This window comes from Psammomys obesus, unplaced genomic scaffold (genome assembly GCF_907164565.1).
Source record: "Psammomys obesus unplaced genomic scaffold, mPsaObe1.curated_primary_1811, whole genome shotgun sequence".
Taxonomy (NCBI): domain Eukaryota; kingdom Metazoa; phylum Chordata; class Mammalia; order Rodentia; family Muridae; genus Psammomys; species Psammomys obesus.
Window position 1 is genome coordinate 18929530 of NW_026596046.1, and position 22235 is coordinate 18951764.

The 22235-nt window shown below is 47.7% G+C and overlaps 1 protein-coding gene across 1 annotated transcript; it reads left to right on the top strand.

Annotated features, from left to right (window-relative positions):
* The first annotated feature begins 4897 nt into the window (after positions 1-4897).
* Zscan2 (zinc finger and SCAN domain containing 2) lies at positions 4898-22235 on the top strand. The gene is made up of 3 exons (XM_055623622.1): positions 4898-5000; positions 7330-7830; positions 19974-22235. Exons 2-3 carry the CDS (start codon positions 7428-7430, stop codon positions 21410-21412), a joined length of 1842 nt encoding a protein of 613 aa, XP_055479597.1. The 5' UTR covers positions 4898-5000; positions 7330-7427; the 3' UTR covers positions 21413-22235.

Here is a 22235-nt window from a genome sequence, read left to right on the forward strand (position 1 = left end):
TATATATATATATATATATATATATATATATATATTTTTTTTTTTTTTTTTTTTTTTTTTTTTTTTTTTTTTTTTTTTTTTTGGTCTCTGTTTTGTTTTTAGACAGGATTTCTGTGTAGCCCTGGCTGGCCTGGGACTCTGTAGACCAGTCTGGCCTTGAAACTCACGGAGATCCACCTGCCTCTGCCTGCTGAGTGCTGATATCAGAGGCATGCACCATCAAGCCCAGTCCCTCCTCCCTGTTTTCAATAAGTGAGTTCTAGGATGGGATTATAATCTGAGAAAGTTGATCCGATAGAGCCGCACACAGGGTTTAGGTCACCTCTTCTACAGCGAGAGGGGTTTCTTGTCAGAGTCTTAGAAAAGCTGGAGACCAGTGAGTTGGATGCCGGTAAAGGTGCCTGCTGCCAAGCCTCCCGACCTGAGCCTCAACCCTGGGACCTGCATGGCGGACAGAGAGAGCCAACTCCTAGAAGTTGTCCTCTGACTTCTACATGTGCACTGTGGCTTGCATGCATGCGCGTGAGCACACACACACGCATGCACACATGCATATATATGCAAGAAGATGAATGAATAAAAGTCCAATTAAAAAGACAGGGTGTGGCGGCACATTCCTGTGATCCCAGCACTCTGGGAGGCAGAGGCATGTGGATCACTGTGAGTTCGAGGACAGCCTGGTCTATAAAGTGAGTACAGGACAGCCAAGGCTACACAGAGAAACCCTGTCTCAAAAAACGAAAACAAACAAACAAACAAACAAAAAAAAAAAACCATACCAAAATTAAATTAAGAAAATATTCCTAGAAAATTATAGGTTTATATCTTGAAAAGGAGAAGACATCCTAAGCAAATGTAATTGTATTGGAATTCTTGATTTTCAGTTGGTGGGAAACTTGAACCAGACTCCTGGGTGAAGGGCTTTTTTTTCCTTCCCATGTACCCACAATTCGCCCTGGTTGTCTTTATTGCCTCAGCCATGGTGGTCTCAGAGGCCAGCTTTGGTAGCACGCCCCTTTTCAGCAGAATCATTAGGTCATGAGTTGGTTTCACATGTGATTTCTTCTTTGTTTCCCCTGGGATGGTTGACCTAGGTTAAGAGCAGCTTCCCTGAGCCTGATCCACAGACTGGCGAGGACTGGCTGCAGGCCACTCCCGTGACAGACTAGTTTCCGTTCCTATGCTCAGCAGCTGGTTTGGGATGGGAGCAAATATAAATGGATTCTTGGACTTCTGGAAAGTTTCAGCGGTGCACCCCACTGATCCATCAAATCTTTCCCCGGGGGTGAGGATGGATATAGCACTCTTTAAAAAACAAACAAACAAACAAACAAACAAACTCCTTTGCTTGGGGTGTTTAGGCCTCTACCTCCCTTCCACCAAGCCCCCAACTTAAGTAGGAGAGAGAAAAGGTTAGTGGGGAGAGGGGGCCAGGACCCCTTTACTTCTCCCAGTTAGTTAGGGTCACGGGGTTCTTTTAGGGCTCTATACCAATCTCCATCAACTGCAGATGCAGCCAGCAGCCTCCTCCACGTCACTGCGCCCTCTGACTGTTCGCTCCTAACCGACACACTGTCTCTGCTCTCTTCACACTGCTCCCCGCCTCCCACCCCACACCCCACGCCAACATCGAACTCCACACTTTCTCAACAAATGCCACCTCTTCTTTCTTGGCTCTCATATTTATACTGAGTCCTAGACCACGCCCCCTCTCCATGCAGCACTTGGAAGGCCATTACCGGCTGGGAAAGATCACACCCCACATGTGACAATTAACAGGTGTGGACAAACTGTAGCCCAACTAAAATCCCACACTTGGGATTAAAATAAGAGGATATTTACATAACATACAAAGAAACCAAAACTTCTATTACAAATGGACATACAGAAAGACAAATCTTTGTTGATATAAAGTCATCCCCCGAAATCATCACTGGCAATATTCCTCAGCTCTCCCCTCCAGGCGCACCTACAGCAGGAAGAGTGGTGGATGGCAATTGCATCCGGGAACTTTAGGTAGACTCCTCAGGCTGGCCTGGAGGTGGTGCTGTTTGCATGCGCTCAGTTTAGGATTACCACATTAAGAAGCCTTAAGATTCAATCTTATACCTAGTAACAAATCTGAATGTTACTTGGGCATCTTTTTTTGTAAGGTTTTTTTTTTTTTTTTAGATCTATTTTATTACTTTATGTGTATGAATGTTTTGCTTGCATGCATGTAAGTGCACCACTTATGTGCCTGGTACCCTCTGAGGTCAAAAGGTCCTTGGATCCCCGGGCCTGGAATTAACAGACAAGTGCTGAGTCAACTTTCCAGCCTTTTTTTTGTGTGTGTGTGTGTTTGGATTACTGAGGTTAATTAATGGGAAACGGTGAGCTCAGATGATCTTTGGGGTAGTGTGGGGGTCTAACACAAAAAATCAGAATCCAAAAAAAGTCAGGATAAACAAAATTGCCTGGGTAAAAATTCAGATCAGGGCTGGTGACTCAGTGATTAGGATCACACACTTGCTCTTGAAGAGAACCCGAGTTTGAGTCCCAGCGCCCACACTGGGCAGCTCATAACCTTCTGTAATTCCAGTTCCAGAGGATCCAATGCCTCCGGCCTCTGTGGGCACCCAAACTCATATGCATGTACCCACACAGAGACACCTAATTAAAAATAAAATAAGCCTTTTGAAAGGCCAAATATCATTTTAAGTCTTTTAATTTAAATTTAAAAAAAATTTTTAAGGAAAAGATTTTATCTTGTGGTGTGTGTGTGTGTGTGTGTGTGTGTGTGTGTGTGTGTGCGCGTGCGTGCGTGCAAGTATCCTATGCTTGTGTGGATGCCTGGGGAGAACAGAAGAGGGTGTCTCAGATCCCCCGGGGCTAGAGTTACAGGCAGCTGTGAACCACTGACGTGGGTGCTGGCATCTGAGCTCCGATCCATCGGATGAGCCGAAAGTACTACTTCCAGTAAACCACCTCCCCAGCATTCAGATTTGCTCATCCGACAGACTACCAGAAAGTGAACAGCAAAATGAGAAGGTAAGAGTTCCCGGATCAGTAACATGGCTCGGTGAGTAAGGGCACGCTTTATCATAGGCTGGAAAGGGTTATTTGTTGCCTCTTCCTTAGGCTTTTCCTTTTTGGGTGTCCAAGTAGTTACTCTCAGTGCGGAGGCAGCTGTTTCTTTTGAAGTACCGACCTTGGCAACACTGAGGTGCTGCTGTGATGCCAAGGGAACCATCAAAACGCCAAGGTAGTAGTCATATTCCCACCCCCATCCATCCAAGGAGGACAAGAACAAGCTAGCCTGGGATAGCGTAAGTACCACAATGGAACCTTCGCGCAGCTGACTAGGCAGGCAGTGCTAGTATTATGGAGAGGTCCACACTTTCAGCAACAGTACTGGCTCTTGTGGTCCCAAAAGGAAAAAAAAAAAAAAAATCAGATGGGACATATGGGAGTAAAGCAGTCAAGAGTTTGTTTGTTTACGTGGTTTTGTTTTTTGTTTTTTTTTTTTTTTTTTGAGACAGGGTTTCTCTGTGTAGCCCTGGCTGTCCAGGAACTCACTTCGTGGAGCAGGCTGGCCTGGAACTCAGAGATTGCCTGCATGTATATACGTGAACCACATGCATGTCTAGGGTCTAGGATGGTCAGAAGAGGGTTTTTGGATTTCTTGGCACCAGTCCTGCAAACTGTGGTAAGCTTCAAGGTGGGTGTTGGGAATCGAACTTGGGTCCTCTTCAAGAGCATCAAGTAAGGGGAGTAAGAGTGAGTTCGGGGATAAAAGGATGATCTTTGGGAAAAGAGCAATGGGAGCAGAGAAGGAATGTTGTACCTGGTATCCAAATGGTGGTATCCAAATGGTTGCGTCCCGGCAGAAGTGAGGTTTAGATCTGTCCTTTATCTGTTCTCTCCTCCCTGTGTCTCTCTCAAGGTGAGCGCTAAAAGAAAGTAGCACGCTTTTCTTGGATGCCCATTTTACCCAGTCCAAATACACTTAAGATGCAGAACTGTGCCTGGGGGTTTAAGTACCCCCAAAGCTGAAAAGTTCACTGGGTAAAGGGTAATAGCACTCTGCATACTGTCCTTAATGCGGAAAGACCCTGAAGCCCGGTTAAGCCAAGTCAACTGGTAGACCGCTTCTGCTCTTTACATCCCGTTTTGGGGGCCCTGAGCGGGCTATCACCTGTTGTTCTTTATGTCCTGTTTTAGGGCGCCTGGTTGGTCATTCTCTCCCAGAATTAGCCTCCTTCCTAACACCAAGGCGGACTCCCAGAAGGAGATTGAAGAAGAGTGTGCGTTCCAAAGCAGAGGGAGCGGGGCGGGGCTTTCACGCAGACGCAGCAATACCACGTGTGAAAACAAAGGGGTGTGCAACACCCGAGTGCCCGTGCGTAGCTGCAAATTGCAGGGAGAGGTGCGGGCTTGGGCCACGAGGGCCTTTACGGGCGCAGATTTCTTCCCAGATCAGAGTCAGCTTTTGGCTGTCTAGGGCCCAACCACACCATTTGCCACACAATTCTCACCCAGCTTTCATTTTTTTTTTTTTTAATAGACAAATACACTCAGGCTTTAGAGAATTGAAACTGTCTCAGGTAAAAGCCTTGGGCCGTACTAGAAGACAGAAGGCTAGTCCGGGCATTATCTCTGCCTCTGATTCTGAGGCTTTGCCTAGGGCTATCAAAGCCTCTGTTCGCTCAGGTACAGTGTTCAGCTTTTTTTTTTTTTTTGCTAAACTACATTTCCCACAATGCCTCGGGCCGAGCAGCCCGCCTTCCATCTGGACGCTGCCTTCACCAATAGCGGAGCAGAGTTTCCAGAAACTGTCCTGAGCAGCCAATGAGAGTGGCCGTGGGCGGGCCTCTCCCGTCCATTGTTCTCCGTGCCCCTTGGGCTTGAGCTGAGGTGAAGCCAGAGGGGCCGGGGCGGCCGGTCCGAGGGGTGCTTTTGCGCACCGAGCCGTCGTGGGAACAGGATCTGGTTCCTGGAGAGGCCAGAGAGAGAGGCAGGTCAGGAGCCGCGCGCCCGGCGGGGAACAGCCGGAGAGACGAGCGAATAACGGGCCTGGAGCCAGCTGAGGGCACCTTGGGGGAGGGGCGTCGGGGTCCGTACCCCGCGATCTGGGCTCAGTTCTGCGGCCCGACCCTTCCGGGCCCACGGGATTCCGCTTATGCCAGCGCTCCGAGCACACGCAGCCGGGAGCGCAGGCTTTATTCTGGGAAGGGATGCTCAGCGACACCCGGTCGAGCCTCCTCCTTGTCCAGATGGGGAAACAGAGGCCCTGAGGGGGCGTGCCGTGTCCCGGTTTAGTGAATGAACTGTCTAGGTTCAGGGTTCCCAGGAAGGGTTCCGCTGTATTTGTGTTTCACGTTGTCATTTGGACAAATTGACGTTGGAAGCTTCAGTCTTCTTTTTTGTTGTTTTGTTGCTGTTGTTTTTACTTTTTACTTTTGCTGTTTTCATAGGGGTGGGAAGGCATGTTATCTGAATCTATGGTGTAATGATTTTTAAAAATAAATATTCGTTGCTTTTATAATATTTAAATAGTTTTTTTCATTAAATTTTTATTTTTTATATTAATTACAGTTTGTTCACTGTGTATCCCAGCTGTAGTCCTCTCCTTCCTCCCCTCCCAGTCTCACTCTCCCTCCCTCATCTCCTCCCATGCCCCTCTCCAAGTCCACGGATAGGCGAGGTCCTCCTCCCCTTCCATCTGACCCTAGCTTATCTGGCCTCATCAGGACTGGCTGCATTGTATTCCACTGTGGCCTGGCAAGGCTGCTCCCCCATCCAGGGGAGGCTGTCAAAGAGCTAGCCACGGAGTTCATATCAGAGACAGCCCTTGTTCCCCTTACTAGGGTACCCACTTGGATACTGAGCTGCTCTGGGCTACATCTGAGCAGGGATTCTAGGTTATATCCATGAATGGTCCTTAGAGTATCAGTCTCAGAAAAGACCCCTGTGCCCAGATATTTTGGTTCTATTGCTATCCTTGTGGAGCTCCTGTCCTCTCAGGTCTTACTATCTCCCTATTCTTTCCTAAGATTCCCTACACTCCGCCCAAATTTTATGAATCTCAGTATCTGCTTTGATACAATGCTAGTAGAGTCTTTCAGAGGCTCTCTGTGTTAGGCTCCTGTCTGTTTCCTGTTTTCTCCTTCTTCCAATGTCCGTTCCATTTGCCTTTCTGAGTGAGGATTGATCATGTTACCCAGGGTCCTCCTTCTAGCTCACCTTCATTAGGTGTACAGATTTTTGTAGGTTTATTCTATATTTTATGTCCACTATCCATTTATAAGTGAGTATGTGTCGTGTGTGTCTTTCTGTTTCTGGGATACCTCACTCAGGATGATCTTTTCTAGTTCTCACCATTTGCCTGCAAATTTCATGATTTCTTTGTTTTTAATTGCTGAGTAGTATTCCATTGTGTAAATGTTAAATAGTTTTTAACACCACTGCTTTGACTGTTTTGTAGAGTTGCTGCTCAGGTCTAGGTCCCTCTACCCCCACCTCCCCTTGATCCCCATGCATGTTTATTTAAAAAGCGACTTGGGAAATTCTAGGTGATGGGGCATAGCTGTATTCTCAGTACTCAGGAGGCAGGGCAGGAAGACTAGGAGTTAAAGGCCAGCCTGGGCTACACAGTGAGATCTTGCTTCAGAAACAAAAATAAACAATGTCTGTACTGAACGTGTAGGGACTTTTTCATGTTATTATATCCCAAACAGTATAACAACTTTTCTCGTAGTGTTTACACTTAGGTATATGCTGTTTAGAGATGATTGAAGGTATATCAATAGGGGACTTGAGCATTTAGAGATGTGGGAACCTGAGGTTCCTGGAACCAGTTCCCTGAGGATAACCCAGCCTCTGAAAATATAGCAGTAATGTCTCCTCCTAGTGAAGCTGGGAGCACCTTAACATACGATCCGTTACCAATCATTAAGATGTTCCAAATGATAAGGGTGAGTGTTATTATCTATTTATGAAGTTGTCCCTGAGGTTGAATGAGTAACCTCTTTGTTAGGTCAAGGTCATTTGCTCTGCAGAAAGTCTGAACTGACTTAGGGCGGGATATGTTGGTTCTGTTTTCCCTCACCCCAGAACATTGTATTTCTACTACTCATTCTTTAGTCTTCTGAAAAGAATAGTGGTGTGTGTGTGTGTGTGTGTGTGTGTGTGTGTGTGTGTGTGTTATGTCTTTTGCCACAGAGAGGCACTGTCTTCAGGAGTAAGGCAGCAAGCCTCTGTTGGGGTTTGAATGTAAGGAGGCTGCTTCGAGATGGTTGTAAGATGTAAATTACTTATTGATTCTGGTTCTGTCTTGTTTCTCTGCAGAGGTTTGTGCTGGGACTGGAGGAAGGGGGTGCCTTCTCAGAGAGCTTGGAGACGGGTGCGAGGCTTGACATTTGAGTGATCATCCTGGAAGTTGGATAATGGCAGCCGAAGTTCCAGCACTGACCACTCCCCTCAGCCCATTGGTTCAGGTACCTCAAGACGAAGATGAACAGGCGGAGGTTACCACTATGATCCTGGAGGATGACTCATGGGTGCAGGAAGCAGTGCTGCAGGAGGATGGCCCTGAGTCCGAGCCCTTTCCCCAGAGTGCTGGAAAGGGCAGCCCACAGGAGGAAGGGGCAGCCGGGGGGCCTCAGGGTGCACTTGTCCGGTTTCGGGAGCTCTGTCGACGCTGGCTGAGGCCAGAGGTGCACACGAAGGAGCAGATGCTAACTGTGCTGCCAAGGGAGATTCAGGCCTGGCTGCAAGAGCACCGGCCAGAGAGCAGCGAGGAGGCTGTGGCTCTGGTAGAAGACTTGACCCAGACCTTTCGGAGCAGTGGTGAGATGCAGGACGGTGCAGGGAGAGGGTGGGAGCCTCCTGAGGTGCGCGCAGTAGTGCAGTGGTTATGCGGGAGCAAGTGCTCTTTCTAGAGGAAGAGATGGCGCCTGTCTCTCCTTACTGTCTCTGTGGCACTCAGCGAGATCATAGCTCTTCTGATGCCCTCACTGTGTGCAATGGTAGCCCCAGAATTTCAGTAGGAGGGGCTTGGAGGGCTGGGCTTGGAGCTCTGTTTGCATACTACACTCTGCTTTGACTTATTTGACTAAAATCACAGAGTGGTCTGGGATAAAGTTCAGTGGTAAATATGATGCCTGCCTAGCATGCACGAGAGTTATCTGGAAGCTATTTTTGGGCTTGTAGTTTTTAATTTCTCTTGCTATAAAGAGAAAGTATTTCTTTTCTTCTTCTTTAATTGAATTTTATTGTTTTTTAACTTTTGAGATAGAATCTCATTATGTATACCTGGCTGGCCTGAACTCACTGTGTAGACCAGGCTGGCTTCAGACTCGCAGAGCTCTGCCTGCCTCTGCCTCAAGAATAAGACGTTCTTCCCTTACGAGGAACAGGAAATTTCTGTTGGTTTGTAAGTATAAGCACAAAAATGAACTCTGTAATCCACCCCCTGGTTCCTTCAGTTGGTTATAATCATTCAAAATAGAGTTGGCAATTAGGAAAAAATGCAGTTTTTTTCAGAGTGGTCATTTTGATAATCAACAGGTAAATTGTTTGGGCTTTCTGTAGTATGGAGTCATCTTAGACTCTTTAAAGAGTAATTGGCCAGGCTTGGAGGGGTATGCCTGTTACCCTAGTACTCAGAAACTGGAGGATTGCAAGCTAGTCTCTGTATACAGAATAGATCTCATCTGGAGAAAGGAAAAAAGGTAATTCCAGACACGCTGTTTACAGCGGCTACTGTATCTGTGTGCTTTAGTGATGAGTTCTGGATCCTTGTCCAGTTACCTGTTCTATTTGCATTTGGCCTTGGGCTGTAAACTGTGCTCATTTGATTATCCAGTATTTACTTCAGTTCTGCCTTTCCCCTAGGACAATTTCAGGACCCAGAGTATGTGGCTGCTTTGTGCTGCTGAAGTACTTCAGGAATTCATAAAGGCATGTGGAGAGGTCAGGCCAGATCAGAGAGGGCTTTGTAGCAGACACGGACCATAAGTAGGAGGTTGCAGAATGGCGTAGAATTTGGAAAGTCACAGTGCCAGGAGGAAACTGTGACATTTGGGAGGAGCTGCGCTCAGCCAAGGCTCTGAAGTGGGGGAGCCGAGGAAGCGGGTTTCTTCAGATGACAGCAGCAAGGCAGGCCTGGTGATGGGAATGGAGAGTGTGTTTTCAGGAAGTGGTGGGAGTTTCGGGGAAGGGAGGTTGGAGGTTTGAATGAAATGTATTGGCTTTCTAACTAGGGCCTGTGGGGCATGAGAGGAAGCTGACTTTGGCAACAGGATGTAGGTTTGATTAGATTGGGGAGAGGCTAGTGGAGAGCAGTCAGGAAGCAGCCTGGTCATGAGATGTGCCATACTGGGAGTCAGAAGGAGGCGGAAACCGCAGCGGTGGAGGATGAGATTGGACAGGACGTGTGAGAAAGAACTATCAGTGTAATGGCATCTCTGGAGCTCTGTCTTCAGGCCCACAGTCTGTTTAGCATCTCACGAGCACCGTCTTGGAAGATAAGTGGATTATTGTCATTAGAGGAGGAGGGTGCCCTACTATAAGATCAGGTAGCTGGTATGAGGCGAAAAGCTTGTGTTCTTAAGCTGCATCAAATGAGGGTCCTGATGATTCCTAGCGAGGTCCTGGAAGGAGGAGAGCCCATCAGGGTTTAAGGCAGAGTGACTCAGTGCTGTCCAGTCTAAAGGACTTAGCAGGCTGGGAGGGGAGGGGTGAGGAGAAGGTAGTTGAGGGCAGAGGGGGTGACAGTAGGCAGGGACTGAGAGACATGGGTAAGTCTGTCCTCAGAAGAAAGGTCCTGACATAGAGGACTGACCGACCCAGCCCTGCCTGGGCACCTTATATGGCACTGGCACAAGAATCTTGTGAGGTGAGTGGGATTGTCACTTGACAGGAAGCTCAGCAGGTTCACACAGCTGTCATTTGGTAGAGGCAGGATTCAGACTCAGGTCTATTTGCTTCTGCGTGAGTTTCACTGGTTCTAAGGCTCCCTCCCTCCCTCCCTTCCTTCCTTCCTTCCTTCCTTCCTTCCTTCCTTCCTTCCTTCCTTCCTTCCTTCCTTTCTTTCTTATTTTGGAGACATGGTTTCTCTGCATAGCACTGGCTGTCCTGGAACTCATTATGTAGACCAGGCTGGCCTCGAACTCAGAGTCCCACCTTCCACTGCCTTCCAAGTTCCGGGATTAAAGGCATGTGCACTACTACCTGGTTACAGACCCTGAGTTTTACCTCAAGTATTTTAATTTCTTTGGCTTTGACAGACAACTTCATTAGGAGTGTGCTTGGAATCAAGCCTAGGAATGGGATCTTTCGAGGCAAGTACTGTATCGTGAACTACGCCTACAGCCCAGTAACTTATTTAATTACTTAGTCTTTCAAACAGGGTCTTACACATTCCAAGCTGGTCTAAAGTTGATATGTAATTGAGAATGGCCTAGAACTTAAAAACATTTTTTTTAAGTTAACTTATTTTTACGTGTATGGGTGTTTTGCCTGAATGCATGTCTGTGCACCATCTATGTGCCTGGTGCCTTCGGAGGTCATCAGATTCCTTGGAACTGGATTTATAGACCATTGTGAACTGACAAGTGGGTACTGGGAATGAAACCCTGATCCTCAGGAAGAGCAGCCAGTGCTCTACCTGTTAAGCCATCTTTAGCCCCACCTTGAACTTCTGATCTACCTACTTCCACCTGGTGGGATTATGGATGTGTGCTGCCATTCCTGGTTTTTTTCAGTGGTAGGGAATCAAACCCAGGATTTCCTGCCTCTTTTGCAAGCACTCTGAAAACTGAGCTGCATCTTTAATCTGTTTTTGTTGTTGTTGTTTGAGACAAGGTCTTATATTGTAGCCTAAGTTGTCCTCAGTTTCATGGTAATCTGCTGGCCCAGGTCAGCCTCTGCCATCAGGGAAGCCAGACACCATTGCACACCAGGCTGGACTGGAAGGAATGAAGTTTGGCAGGGCTGGTGGTTAGTTTGGGGAGAACCAGCCTTCTCTGAGCCAGTTTTCAGTGAAAAGGCTCTCTTTCATTGGGGGAAGTAAGGGCTGTATAAGCCTTGGGGAAGTGGGTAGGGATGTTCCGGTTGAGTGTACATCATTGGCTGAAATGCTTCATCTGCATGGAGAGGCATTTCAGGGGCTAGCTGGACACGGCTTTATGGGGAAATAGGAAGTTTTGATCTGAAACCTGGCCGCCAGGCTATGTGACTACCTCAAGTGTGGCAGAGGTAGTGGTCTCAAGGATGCTTGCGCCTGGGCATGCAGGCTCAGAAGAGGGAGAGAACCAGCCTCAAGATGAGATTTTTGGGGTTTGGACATGTCTGAACCTCATTCTTGCTCTGGGCTGGCTCCTCCAGTTGCAGGGCTCACCTGCCCCACAGTAATCCTCCCATCAGAATCTCCTGAATTCTGGGCTTACGGATATGCTACTGAATTCAGCTTAATTTTAACCTTTGTACAAAGAAGAAGAAAGAGAAGAAACTTGCCCTATATTAGACTTCCCTTGCCTCTCATGGCTGTGGCAAGTTTATAATGAACTTCAGGATTTCCAAGATAGCACAGAGGCTTGGGCTGAGGAGAAGTCTGTCTGGTGATTGTTTACTGGGGGAAGTCATGATTGATGCTGTTTCTCTGCGGGAGTCTGAGGTGATTAGAGCCCTCACCATCAGCTCTGCAGTGTTTCACTTTTTTCACTGGTCCTCTAAGATGGGGGGGTTCTCCCCGGAGGAATCATGTTCTGACTTCTGCCTTTAAGATTACCTCTGTTGGGAGTTGGAGAGATGGCTCAGTGGTTAGGAGCACTGCTTGCTCTTCCAAAGGACCCGGGTTCAATTCCCAGTACCCACATGGCAGCTCACAACTGTCTGTAATGCCAATTCCAAGGGATCTGACACATTCACACTAATGCACGTTAAATAAATAAATAAAGAAATAAGTAAAGAAATAAAATAAAAATTAATGGCCCACACCATTAATCCCAGCAGTGGGGAAGCAGAAGCAGAGGCAGGCGGATATCTCTAAGTTGGAGAATAGCCTGGTTTACAAACCAGTGAGTTCCAGGACAGCCAAGACTACACATAGAGACCCTGTCTCGAAAAAAACATTAAAAAAAAAAAAAAAGGTTATCTCTGTTGGTCTTCATTTGATAACACACATAGCCCTTCATAGTGGCTCGCAGGAGTCACGACACCTTCATTCCTTCTCAAACATTTGCTCGACCTGATACCAGTCAGCCTCTGTTCTGTTTGTTAAGATAAAGGTCTTAGGGTGTATTGACCCAGGAAAGAGCATTTCAAGGCCTGATTAGTCACTGCTTAATATTTGACTAAGAGGCACCCCTGGGTGTTCTCCCTTGAAGAGTCTTGTAATTCCAATTAAAAACCGCATCTCTATTAATAATTTACATGTAAAGTTCATCTCTGTTTGTCCATGTTTCCTGGGTGTTCATTCTCAGCCCCAAGTCAGGTGTTGGGATTTCCTGACTGAATTTGTGCAGTTGTCTCTAAACTAAACCTCCGTCTCTCCTCTGCCCCACTCATCAAGTTCCTTCATGTGCCCCAGAGCAGGCTTTCCTGTCTACCAAACCAATTGACCTTCTACGGGGGCAGAGCGGGTGTTTTGCAGTCTCTTTCTTGTTTCTCTTTTGTTTTTTGCTGGCTGTTTGTTTTGAGATGAGGCCTCACTCTATTGTGTCTAGTCCAGGCTGGTCTTCAGCTCACTGGGAAGCCCAGGCTGACCTTGAACTCATCATTCTCCTGCCTCAGTCTTTTCACTTTTTATCAATCTTTTATATTATTGATATAAATATTCTTATATTTTCTTTTAGGAACTTAACAAAGTCTTAAAGGCTAGAGGCCTTATCCTCTCCTCCCCATGCTCTTTCTGGGTTCCCACTCATAGTGACAACTCAGTGACTATTGTTGGGATGAATAAAGAAATGTTTGCACTTGCAGGTTGAGAGACCTTTGCTTAATTCATCAAGGAGATGGACAGATGGCTAGCTCTTACCAGACTCTTACCTCTTACATTCCGGACACAAGGAACCTTACTTCTGTACCCCCAGCTCCCCTCATTTTTTTTCCTTTTTTTTTTTTGACCCAGACAGGGTCTCCATAGCCCAGGATGGTCTCAGATACTCTGTTGCTGTGGATGACCTTGAACTTCTCTGATCCTCATGCCTTTACTTCCCTCCAGATCTTAGGTGTGTGTCACTATGCCCTTTATACAATGCTGTTATTTGCTGGCTTTTTGTTTTGAGATGAGGCCTCACTATCTATTGTCTCTAGTCCAGGACCTTCTTGAGCTCACTTCAAAGGTCAAAATGACCTTGGACTCGTCATTCTCCTGCCTTGGTCCTTCCTAGGCAAGTACTCTGGGCTGCATCTTTAGCCTCGATCGGCATCTGCCTTTAAAAACAATTAAAGATTCACTTTTATTTTTTTTATTTTTTTTTTTTATTAATTACACTTTATTCATTTTGTATCCCCCCATAAGTCACTTTTATTTTTAATCATGTATATATGTGGTTCTATGCACCCCACACATGGGAATTCAGATCCCTGCAGGAGCCAAAAGAGGAAGTCAGCTCTCCTGAGGCTGGAGTTTAGACAGTGGTGGTGCAGGGAGCTGAAGTCCTCTGGAGGAACATCAGTCTTCACTGATAAGCTGTCTCTTCAGGCTCATGTCTGCCTTTTCTTAAGAAAACCAGGCTCAGATTTTATTTTATTTTGTTGTTGTTTATTTTTGGTTTTCTGAGACAAGGTTTCTCTGTGTGGCCCAAGCCAGCCTAGAACTCAGAGGTTCGACTGCCTCTACCTCTGGAGTAGAGGTGTGTGCCACCACCCAATTAAGCTTTGACCTTAAAGGTGCATTTTTAATTTTCAATTGTATGCATGCATATGTGCTTGTGCAGAGGTATGTAGATAGGAGTGCAGATGCCCATAGGGGCCAGAAGAGGGGCCAGCTGCCCTGGAGAAGTTACAGGTGGTTGTGAGCCTCCTGACACCGGTGCTAGAACCTGACTCAGGTCCATTGCTAGAGCAGTGTGTGCCTTTAACCGCTGAGCCATCTTTCCAACCCCTAAGCTTTGAGTTTGTAAAACAAAATGGAGTCAGGTAAAGCCAGGCAAAGCATAGCCAAGGATACCTCTGAATCTTCAAAGGAAGGTTGGTGGGACATCATCCTAGACCTAGGGAAGTACTCATGCCAATGGGCAAGCCATGCAGCTTAGCGCCATCAAAGACTCCTCTTAGCCTGCAGTGTTTCCATTCTCCAAGCTTCCTCCTCAGAGTCAGCAAACCCAGCAAGTATGTAATATGTATCAATAACTGTATTTTAAAGCAGCACATTTCTGAAATTGGAAGTGTTTTTCCCATTTCTCAAATTACAGAGCCCCAATGAGATGGTCCCTATGTGGTCTAAGTATAAACGTGTTGGGTAGCCCTTTCACTTGCTGTGGTCTAGACCAGCCATAGTCGTGAGACAACATTTACTTGAGTTGACAAGGTTGCAGTTGGAAATCTGAGTTAGAGAATTCATTTTCGTGTTGAAGGACAGTGAAAACCTCTCAAGCTAATGAGCTGACTCCGACTGTGGGTGACAGTGTCCCTTGATGGAAAATGAGATTGGGAGGCTCAGCAACCAAATCTCAGAATAAAAGGCAGGAGACAGCTCCTCAGTTAAGAGTACTTACTGCTCTTACAGAGGACCCAGGTTCGATTACCAGCATGTACACGACAGCTTTCAACCAACTATAACTCCAGTTCCAGGGGTTCTGATGCCCTCTTTTGGCCTCTCTGGGAAACAGGCAGGCACATGGTCATAAAATAAAAATCTTGGGATGACATCACTGCTCCTGGGGGTTTGTATGAGATTGACCACATTGTCCCTGTTTGATAGCTAAGCTTTCAGTCCACACAGACCTGTTAAAAGAGCACTTACACAAAGCAGTAGGTAACTTCTGTAACTGTTACAGATTATTGAGGTAAAAAAAAAAAAAAAAAAGAATGCCTGTACCCCCACCCACCCCATGCTTTGGGAAATGAGGCTTGGGTTTTCCAGAAAAATTCTGAGTTTAAAATTTTTATCTTTTGGGAGTTGGAAAGCTAGCTCAGCAGTTAAGAGCATTGGCTACTCTTCCCGGAAGACCTACGTTCAATTCCCAGCACCCACATGACAGCTCACAACTGTCTGTAAAGCCAGTTCCAGGGATTCTGACACCTCACATAGACATACATGATCTCATACGTATTCATACATACATACAAAACATCAGTGCATATGAAATAAAAATAAATTTTATTTAAAGTGTCTTTTGGTTGGAGAGATGGCTCAGTGGGTAAAAGCACTTAATTGCTCTAAGTTTGGTTCCCAGCACCCACCTCAGGTGGCTCACCACCACTTGTAACTCCAGTTTAAGGAAGCTGGCACACATCTGAAATCTTAGCTTTCAGGAGGTGGAGGAGGGTGGCTATAAGTTAGAGACCAGCTTGAACTACACAGGAAGTTAAGGTCCTTTGTGGGAGGAGCTCAGTGGTTGTGAATTTGCCTAGCATACCTGAAGCCCTGGGGGAAACCCAGCACCTGACCCTCTCTCAGGACCCTAGATCATTCACATTCCAATAGTCGGCAGTTAAACTATTCATGTTTCTGTGTTTCATGCTTGAGGTTAGAAGTCATTTATCGAATTCATGGCCCAGCTTAGGTTCCAATAATGCTTGATGTAAGATGGGGACAGTTTGTCTCTGCACTGCGCTACCTGCTGTTCCAGAGTTCATCCATCTGCTGTGAGATGATGGGACAGAGAAAGACCTTTAGGGTGGAGGAGACTGGCAACTCCGGCATAGTGGCCTCATGAGGGTGGAAGGGCTGCTAAACCTCTCCTGACAGATGTGTAGGCCTCATGGAGTTCCATTACCCCATGGTGCTGAGAGATATCACAGGAAGGAAAAGGGAATTATTAGTCTAAAACTTGAAAAATACCTGACAATGGTCACAGCTGGTAGCACACACCTATAAGTCCCCACGCTGGGAAGGCCAGGCACTAGGATCCTGAAAACCAGGGGCTGAGTGGGCTGCGTAGTGAGTGAGTACAGTACTGGTCTCCTGGACCAGCAGTGTCAAACCTGTTAAAAATGTAAATCCCGCCGGGCAAGGTGGCGCCTCCTCTAATCTCAGCACTTAGGGAGGCAGAGGCAGGCAGATCTCTGTGAGTTCGAGGTTGGCCTGGTCTACAAAGTGAGTCCAGGACAGCCAAGGCTACACAGAGAAACCCTCGGAAAACAAAACAACAACAACAACAACAAAAAAAAAAAAAAAAAAAAAGAAAGAAAGAAAGAAAGAAAAGAGAGAAGAGAAAAAAGAAAAAAAAATGTAAATCCTACTCCAGAGCCAATGAATGAGAAACATTAAGGGAGGGTCCAGCTGTCTGGGGTCTTACAAGCCTGTTGGTGGTCTTGGCTTAAGCGTTAGTCTTCTAACTACTGTGCCAGGTTTCCGGTTTTTAAACGTGGCAGATGGTGATGTCTCTCTCGAGTCCATACCAAGGGTGCTTGAGACCGAACCCAGAGACTAATATATGCTAAGCATGTACTCTGCTACTGAGTGGCACCCTAGTTCCCCGGTAAAGATTTCTGGAGGCTCCATAGCTGGTTCTGTAGTGCAGCGAAATCTAAACTCTATGTGGCAATGTAGCTTTTTAACTCCAAGGATGGTCCATGGAACAACGGCATTAATATCACCAGGGAGCTTTATAGAAATGCGCATTGTCAATCTTACCCAACTCCACTGAAGCAATATACCATTTAATTAGATCTCTTGTGGCTCCTAATGCACCTTGAAGAATGAGAAGCCTATCCTGTATTAGAGGAGAGTAGTTTACATTCATACCCTTTCTTGTCCAATAGATGAGCCAAGGACTTACAGCTTTGCCGTCCAGCCATCCTTACCATCTTCTGATGTCCAGTAGCAACAGCCAGAAGATTTGAAGTTTGCTGTGTAGCTAAACGGTTCCCTCAACAATTATAAACACAATGTACATATTCTCTCTGTGTGTCTGTTTCTGTCTTTCAGTCTCTCTGTTTCTCTCTCTCTCTCTCTCTCTCTCTCTCTCTCTCTCTCTCTCTGTGTGTGTGTGTGTGTGTATAGGCAGCACATATTCCATGGTGCACATGTGGAAAGCTTTCAGGAGCTGTTTCACTCCTACCATGTGTGTGGGTTCTGGGCAAAAAAATCAGGTCATCAGGCTTGGCAGCAAGTGCCTCTACCCACTGAGCAATCTTGCTGCCCTCATTCCTCCTTTAAAAACAGTTGTATGTCACTTAGGTCTTTTTTTTTTTAAGATTCATTTATTATTTATACAGTATTCTGCCTGCATATGTGCAAGCAGGCCAGAAGAGGGCACCAGATCTTATTATAGATGGTTATGAGCTACCATGTGGTTCCTGGGAATTGAACTCAGGACTTTTGGAAGAACAGCCAGTGTTCTTAACCTCTGAGCCATCTTTCCAGCCTGTCGCTTAGGTCTTGAACTCACTGTGTCTGTAGGATAACTTTGGATTCCTGATCCTTTGCCTCCTCCATCTTGAGTGCTGGTTTTCCAGGCGTGAGCCACCATGCCAGGTTGATGGGGTGCTGGAGATCAAACCCAGGGCTTTGCACACACTAGATAGGCACTCTACCCACTATGCTACCTGGCCAGCTCACACTCATTTTTGTTGGCATGAAAGGGAGAGAACACTGCTGGAGAGGTGGCCTGCGTTAAAACTCCACTTCTTAGGGTTGGAGAGAGGGGTCGGCGGTTAAGAGAGCATACTGTTCGCTACAGAGGACACCTGAGTTTGGTTCAGCACCCATACTGGGTGTCTCCCAAATGTCTGTAACTCTGATTCCAAGAGAATCCCTTGCCTGCAGGCTCCGTGGACACCTGCGTTCACATGTACATTCCCACACAATATACATAATTAAAAATTATAACAAAACAAAAACTTGAGTTCTTAGCTTGAAACCGAAATTACTTCAAATTCACCTAAATCTGTGAAATATATACCATATAGAACACATGCGCATAAGAGAGGGAGAAAGAGAACTTTAGCTGCTTTACCAATAAAGGCGCACATAGGATGTTTCACTAAATATTGTCTAAGAGTCTCTGATTTATCCTCAGAGAAAGTGTTTTCTCCCCAAGCAACACTCCCAGCTGACCTGGAAGCCTGCAACTCCCTCCCCCACAGTCTGGACTCTGCTTCATCCTTCTTGCTCCTTGTCTGGTGGTGTCTGGACACCCCCGGGAGAAGTGGATGAAGGAATCACATTCCAGGACAGCGAGACCCTGTCTCAAAAAACAAAAACTAAACAAAAACCAACAACAAACATGAACGTAGACTGATATATCCTCTTTGTTTTTTATTTTATTTTATTTTACTTCAGTTTATTTACTTTACATCCCAAGGGTACCCTCTCCTTTTCCCCCCAGAAAAGAGGAGCCCCCTCCACCAAATTATTTATTCATTTATTCATTTATTCATTTATTTATTTATTTATTTATTTATTTATTTATTTATTATTTGATGTATATGAGTGCTCTCTATCTGCAGGCCACAAGAGGGCATCAGATCACATTATAGATGGTTGTGAGCCATCTTTGGCCATAAGGTGAGTTCCAGGCTAGTATGAACTACATGAGATCTTGTCTTGGGGGAAAAAAAAAGAGAATGAATTAAAAAAATTTTTTTGTTTGTTTGTTTTTGGATTTTCAAGACAGGATTTCTCTGTGTAGCTCTGGCTGTCCTGGACTCACTTTGTAGATCATGCTGGCCTTGAACTCACAGAGATCCACCTGCCTCTGCCTCTCGAGTGTTGGGATTACAGATGTGAGCCACCACTGCCCGGCTGAATTAAAATGTTTTAAAATGGAATTTACTGGCGTAGTGTTTGCTACTCCAAGATGCTAAGGTAAGAATGTGCATGGCTGTAACTGGAAGCAGGGACCCTCGCTTCTGAGGCGCAGGCTGGTAGTGTTCCGAAGACCCTGGTCTCTTGGTAGAGGAAACTCAGAAGAGCTCAGTGTGGAGAAGTACACAGCGTTTAATTTAGTAAATGTTACTCATCTCTCCTTAGCTACTGATTGCAAAAGAACAATCTTATCTATTCAAAACCTTTAAATAGGAGTTTGAGTTATCCTTTAGTGGTTTTCCAGGTTTAAATATCGTTTGAACCCAAGTGTTACAGATGAAGCAACTACTGCTTCTGCTGTCTCACCTTCTTGGCCCAGCTGGAGTTCTAGGTATTTTCTATCTCTTCCTCTCCCTTCTCTCACTATGACTCCATTCCTCTTTTCATTCTTTTACAGGCTGGTGCCCGAAGAAGGCATCTGCTTCCCTGGAACTGAGTTTCAGGAAGTTATGACCAACAACTGGAGATACAGTTGTTAGCCACAGTGTGATTGCTGGGAATTGAACTCTGGTCCTTTGAGGAGCAGCCAGGGCTCGCTCTTCACAGCCATCTCTCCAGCCCCGTGTTCATCTTTCTTTTGAGACAGGATCTCACTGTCTTGGAGCTTGCCATATAGGATAGTCTGGGATTTACCTGTCTTTGCTTCCTCAGCACTGAAATTACAAGCACACAGCACCACAGCTGTTTTATGTGGATTCTGGGAGTCAAGGTCAGGGCCTGGTGCCTGGCAAGCAATCACGCAACCGACTAAGCCACCTCCCAGGCCTCTTTCTTGTCATTTTAGTGTGTGTGTGTGTGTGTGTGTGTGTGTGTAGACCAGAGGACAGCTTGCTGAAGTTGGTTCTCGCCTTCTACCGTATGGGTCCCAACGATGAGACTCGGGGAGTCAGACACGGTGCAGGCACCCTAGGGCCACTCTGCTGCCCACCTCTTCCAACTTGCCTTTTTGTTCCTTTCTCTCATCCCAGCGGAGAATTGAGCCGACACTGTATGCTTCTCTTTATTTCAGATTTTGAGATACAGAGTGAGAATGGGGTGAACTTAAATCAGGACATGTTTGAGGATGCGGAATCGCACGAGATGTTCTTGAAAATACCCGGAGGTCAAGGTCAGCAATCCGATGGGGAGAGTGACTGTGAGAGAGACTGTGGCTCCGGGGCCGCCCAGGGAAGGGCCCCCGGGGAGGCCCACAGGGACAGGCCATCCGGAGGAAGGGAGGCTGGCCAGCTGATAGGCCTGCAGGGCACCTACCTGGGCGAGAAGCCTTACGAGTGTCCCCAGTGCGGGAAGACGTTCAGCCGGAAGTCCCACCTCATCACGCACGGACGGACCCACACGGGAGAGAAATACTACAAGTGCGCCGAGTGCGGGAAGAGCTTTAGCGACGGCTCCAACTTCAGCAGACACCAGACCACCCACACGGGAGAGAAGCCTTACAAGTGCAGGGACTGCGGGAAGAGCTTCAGCCGGAGCGCCAACCTCATCACCCACCAGCGGATCCACACGGGGGAGAAGCCGTTCCAGTGCGCCGAGTGCGGCAAGAGCTTCAGCCGGAGCCCCAACCTCATCGCGCACCAGCGCACGCACACGGGCGAGAAGCCCTACTCCTGCCCCGAGTGCGGCAAGAGCTTCGGCAACCGCTCCAGCCTCAACACGCACCGGGGCATCCACACCGGCGAGAAGCCCTACGCCTGCAGGGAGTGCGGCGAGAGCTTCAGCTACAACTCCAACCTGATCCGCCACCAGCGGATCCACACCGGGGAGAAGCCATACGCGTGCGCGGACTGCGGCCAGAGCTTCAGCCAGAGCTCGGCGCTCATCACGCACCGGCGCACGCACACGGGCGAGAGGCCCTACCAGTGCGCCGAGTGCGGCAAGAGCTTCAGCCGCAGCTCCAACCTGGCCACGCACCGGCGCACGCACCTGCCGGAGAAGCCCTACCGCTGCGGCCTGTGCGGCAAGGGCTTCAGCCAGAGCTCCAGCCTCATCGCGCACCAGGGCGTGCACACGGGCGAGAAGCCCTACGAGTGCCCGACGTGCGGCGAGAGCTTCAGCTGGAGCTCCAACCTGGCCAAGCACCAGCGCACGCACACCGGGGAGCGGCCCCACGAGTGCGACCAGTGCGGCCGGCGCTTCGGCCAGCGCTCGCAGCTGGCGGCGCACCAGCGCACGCACACGGGCGAGAGGCCCCACCGGTGCCTCCTGTGCGGCAAGAGCTTCAGCCGGGGCTCCGTCCTGCTGATGCACCAGCGGGCCCACCGCGGGGACAAGCCCTACCGCTGCCCCGAGTGCGGCAAGGGCTTCAGCTGGAACTCCGTCCTCATCATACACCAGCGCACCCACACCGGGGAGAAGCCCTACAAGTGCCCCGACTGCGGCAAGGGCTTCAGCAACAGCTCCAACTTCATCACTCACCAGAGGACTCACCTCAGAGAGAAACTTAGCTGAGAGGGCGGCAGGGCAAGGGGAGGGCTCCCACCGGGCCCCATTGTTCCTTTAAAAGAAACGCTTGTCCGTAATACGCTGTGAGTTTCTGCCAGAACCGCACCCTGTCTGTCCTCATTTCTAGGATACCGTTATCTTAGTGGAGTCCTGTGCAGTTGAGTGGAGTATAGGAGCGGAAGGTTGGAAGGCAGGTCTTCTCTGTTCGCTGATTGCCCTCCCCCATGTTCCTGTGTTCTTCCGAGCCGTGTGTGAAGACAGTTTGGTCTGCAGTCTAGGCTGAGCCCTCAGACAAACACTGGACACTATTTGTGTGGCTCTGATTGTGTCGCTGTCACTTTGTGCCCGTAAGGTGCCTTTACCCCCAGCTGCTAGCGCTCCAGCCCCCTCACCCGCCCGAGACTCTTGCTGGCTTTGGTGTCAGGTCAGGAAGCTAGATCTTCTCCAATTCTGAACCATCGACGTGAAGGAAAGGCCTTTTCCAGTTCAGAGTGTTGAGAGCGCATTCTGGGAAGTGTGGCCTGGAACTGGCGTCCCAGTGTGTTCCCTTGGTAAAAGGGACGGTGACTGCCAGGAATGGCTTAGACTTGTGCACGCAGTCCCATGGGACGTGGCTGTGCGGGGAGCACTTGTGGACACACGGTTTTGTGTTTGGAGCTCGATGTCTGTGTCCTCCACCCGTCCGGTAGCTTCTGCCCCATTAGAGTGAAACAGTCCTGTGTGCTGTAGGCGGTACCTGCATTTCTAAACCACTGTGTGTTTTTTTGCTCCTTGTTCATATTTTACACACACACAGCATGTGTATGGAAACAAGATCCCATGTAGCTCA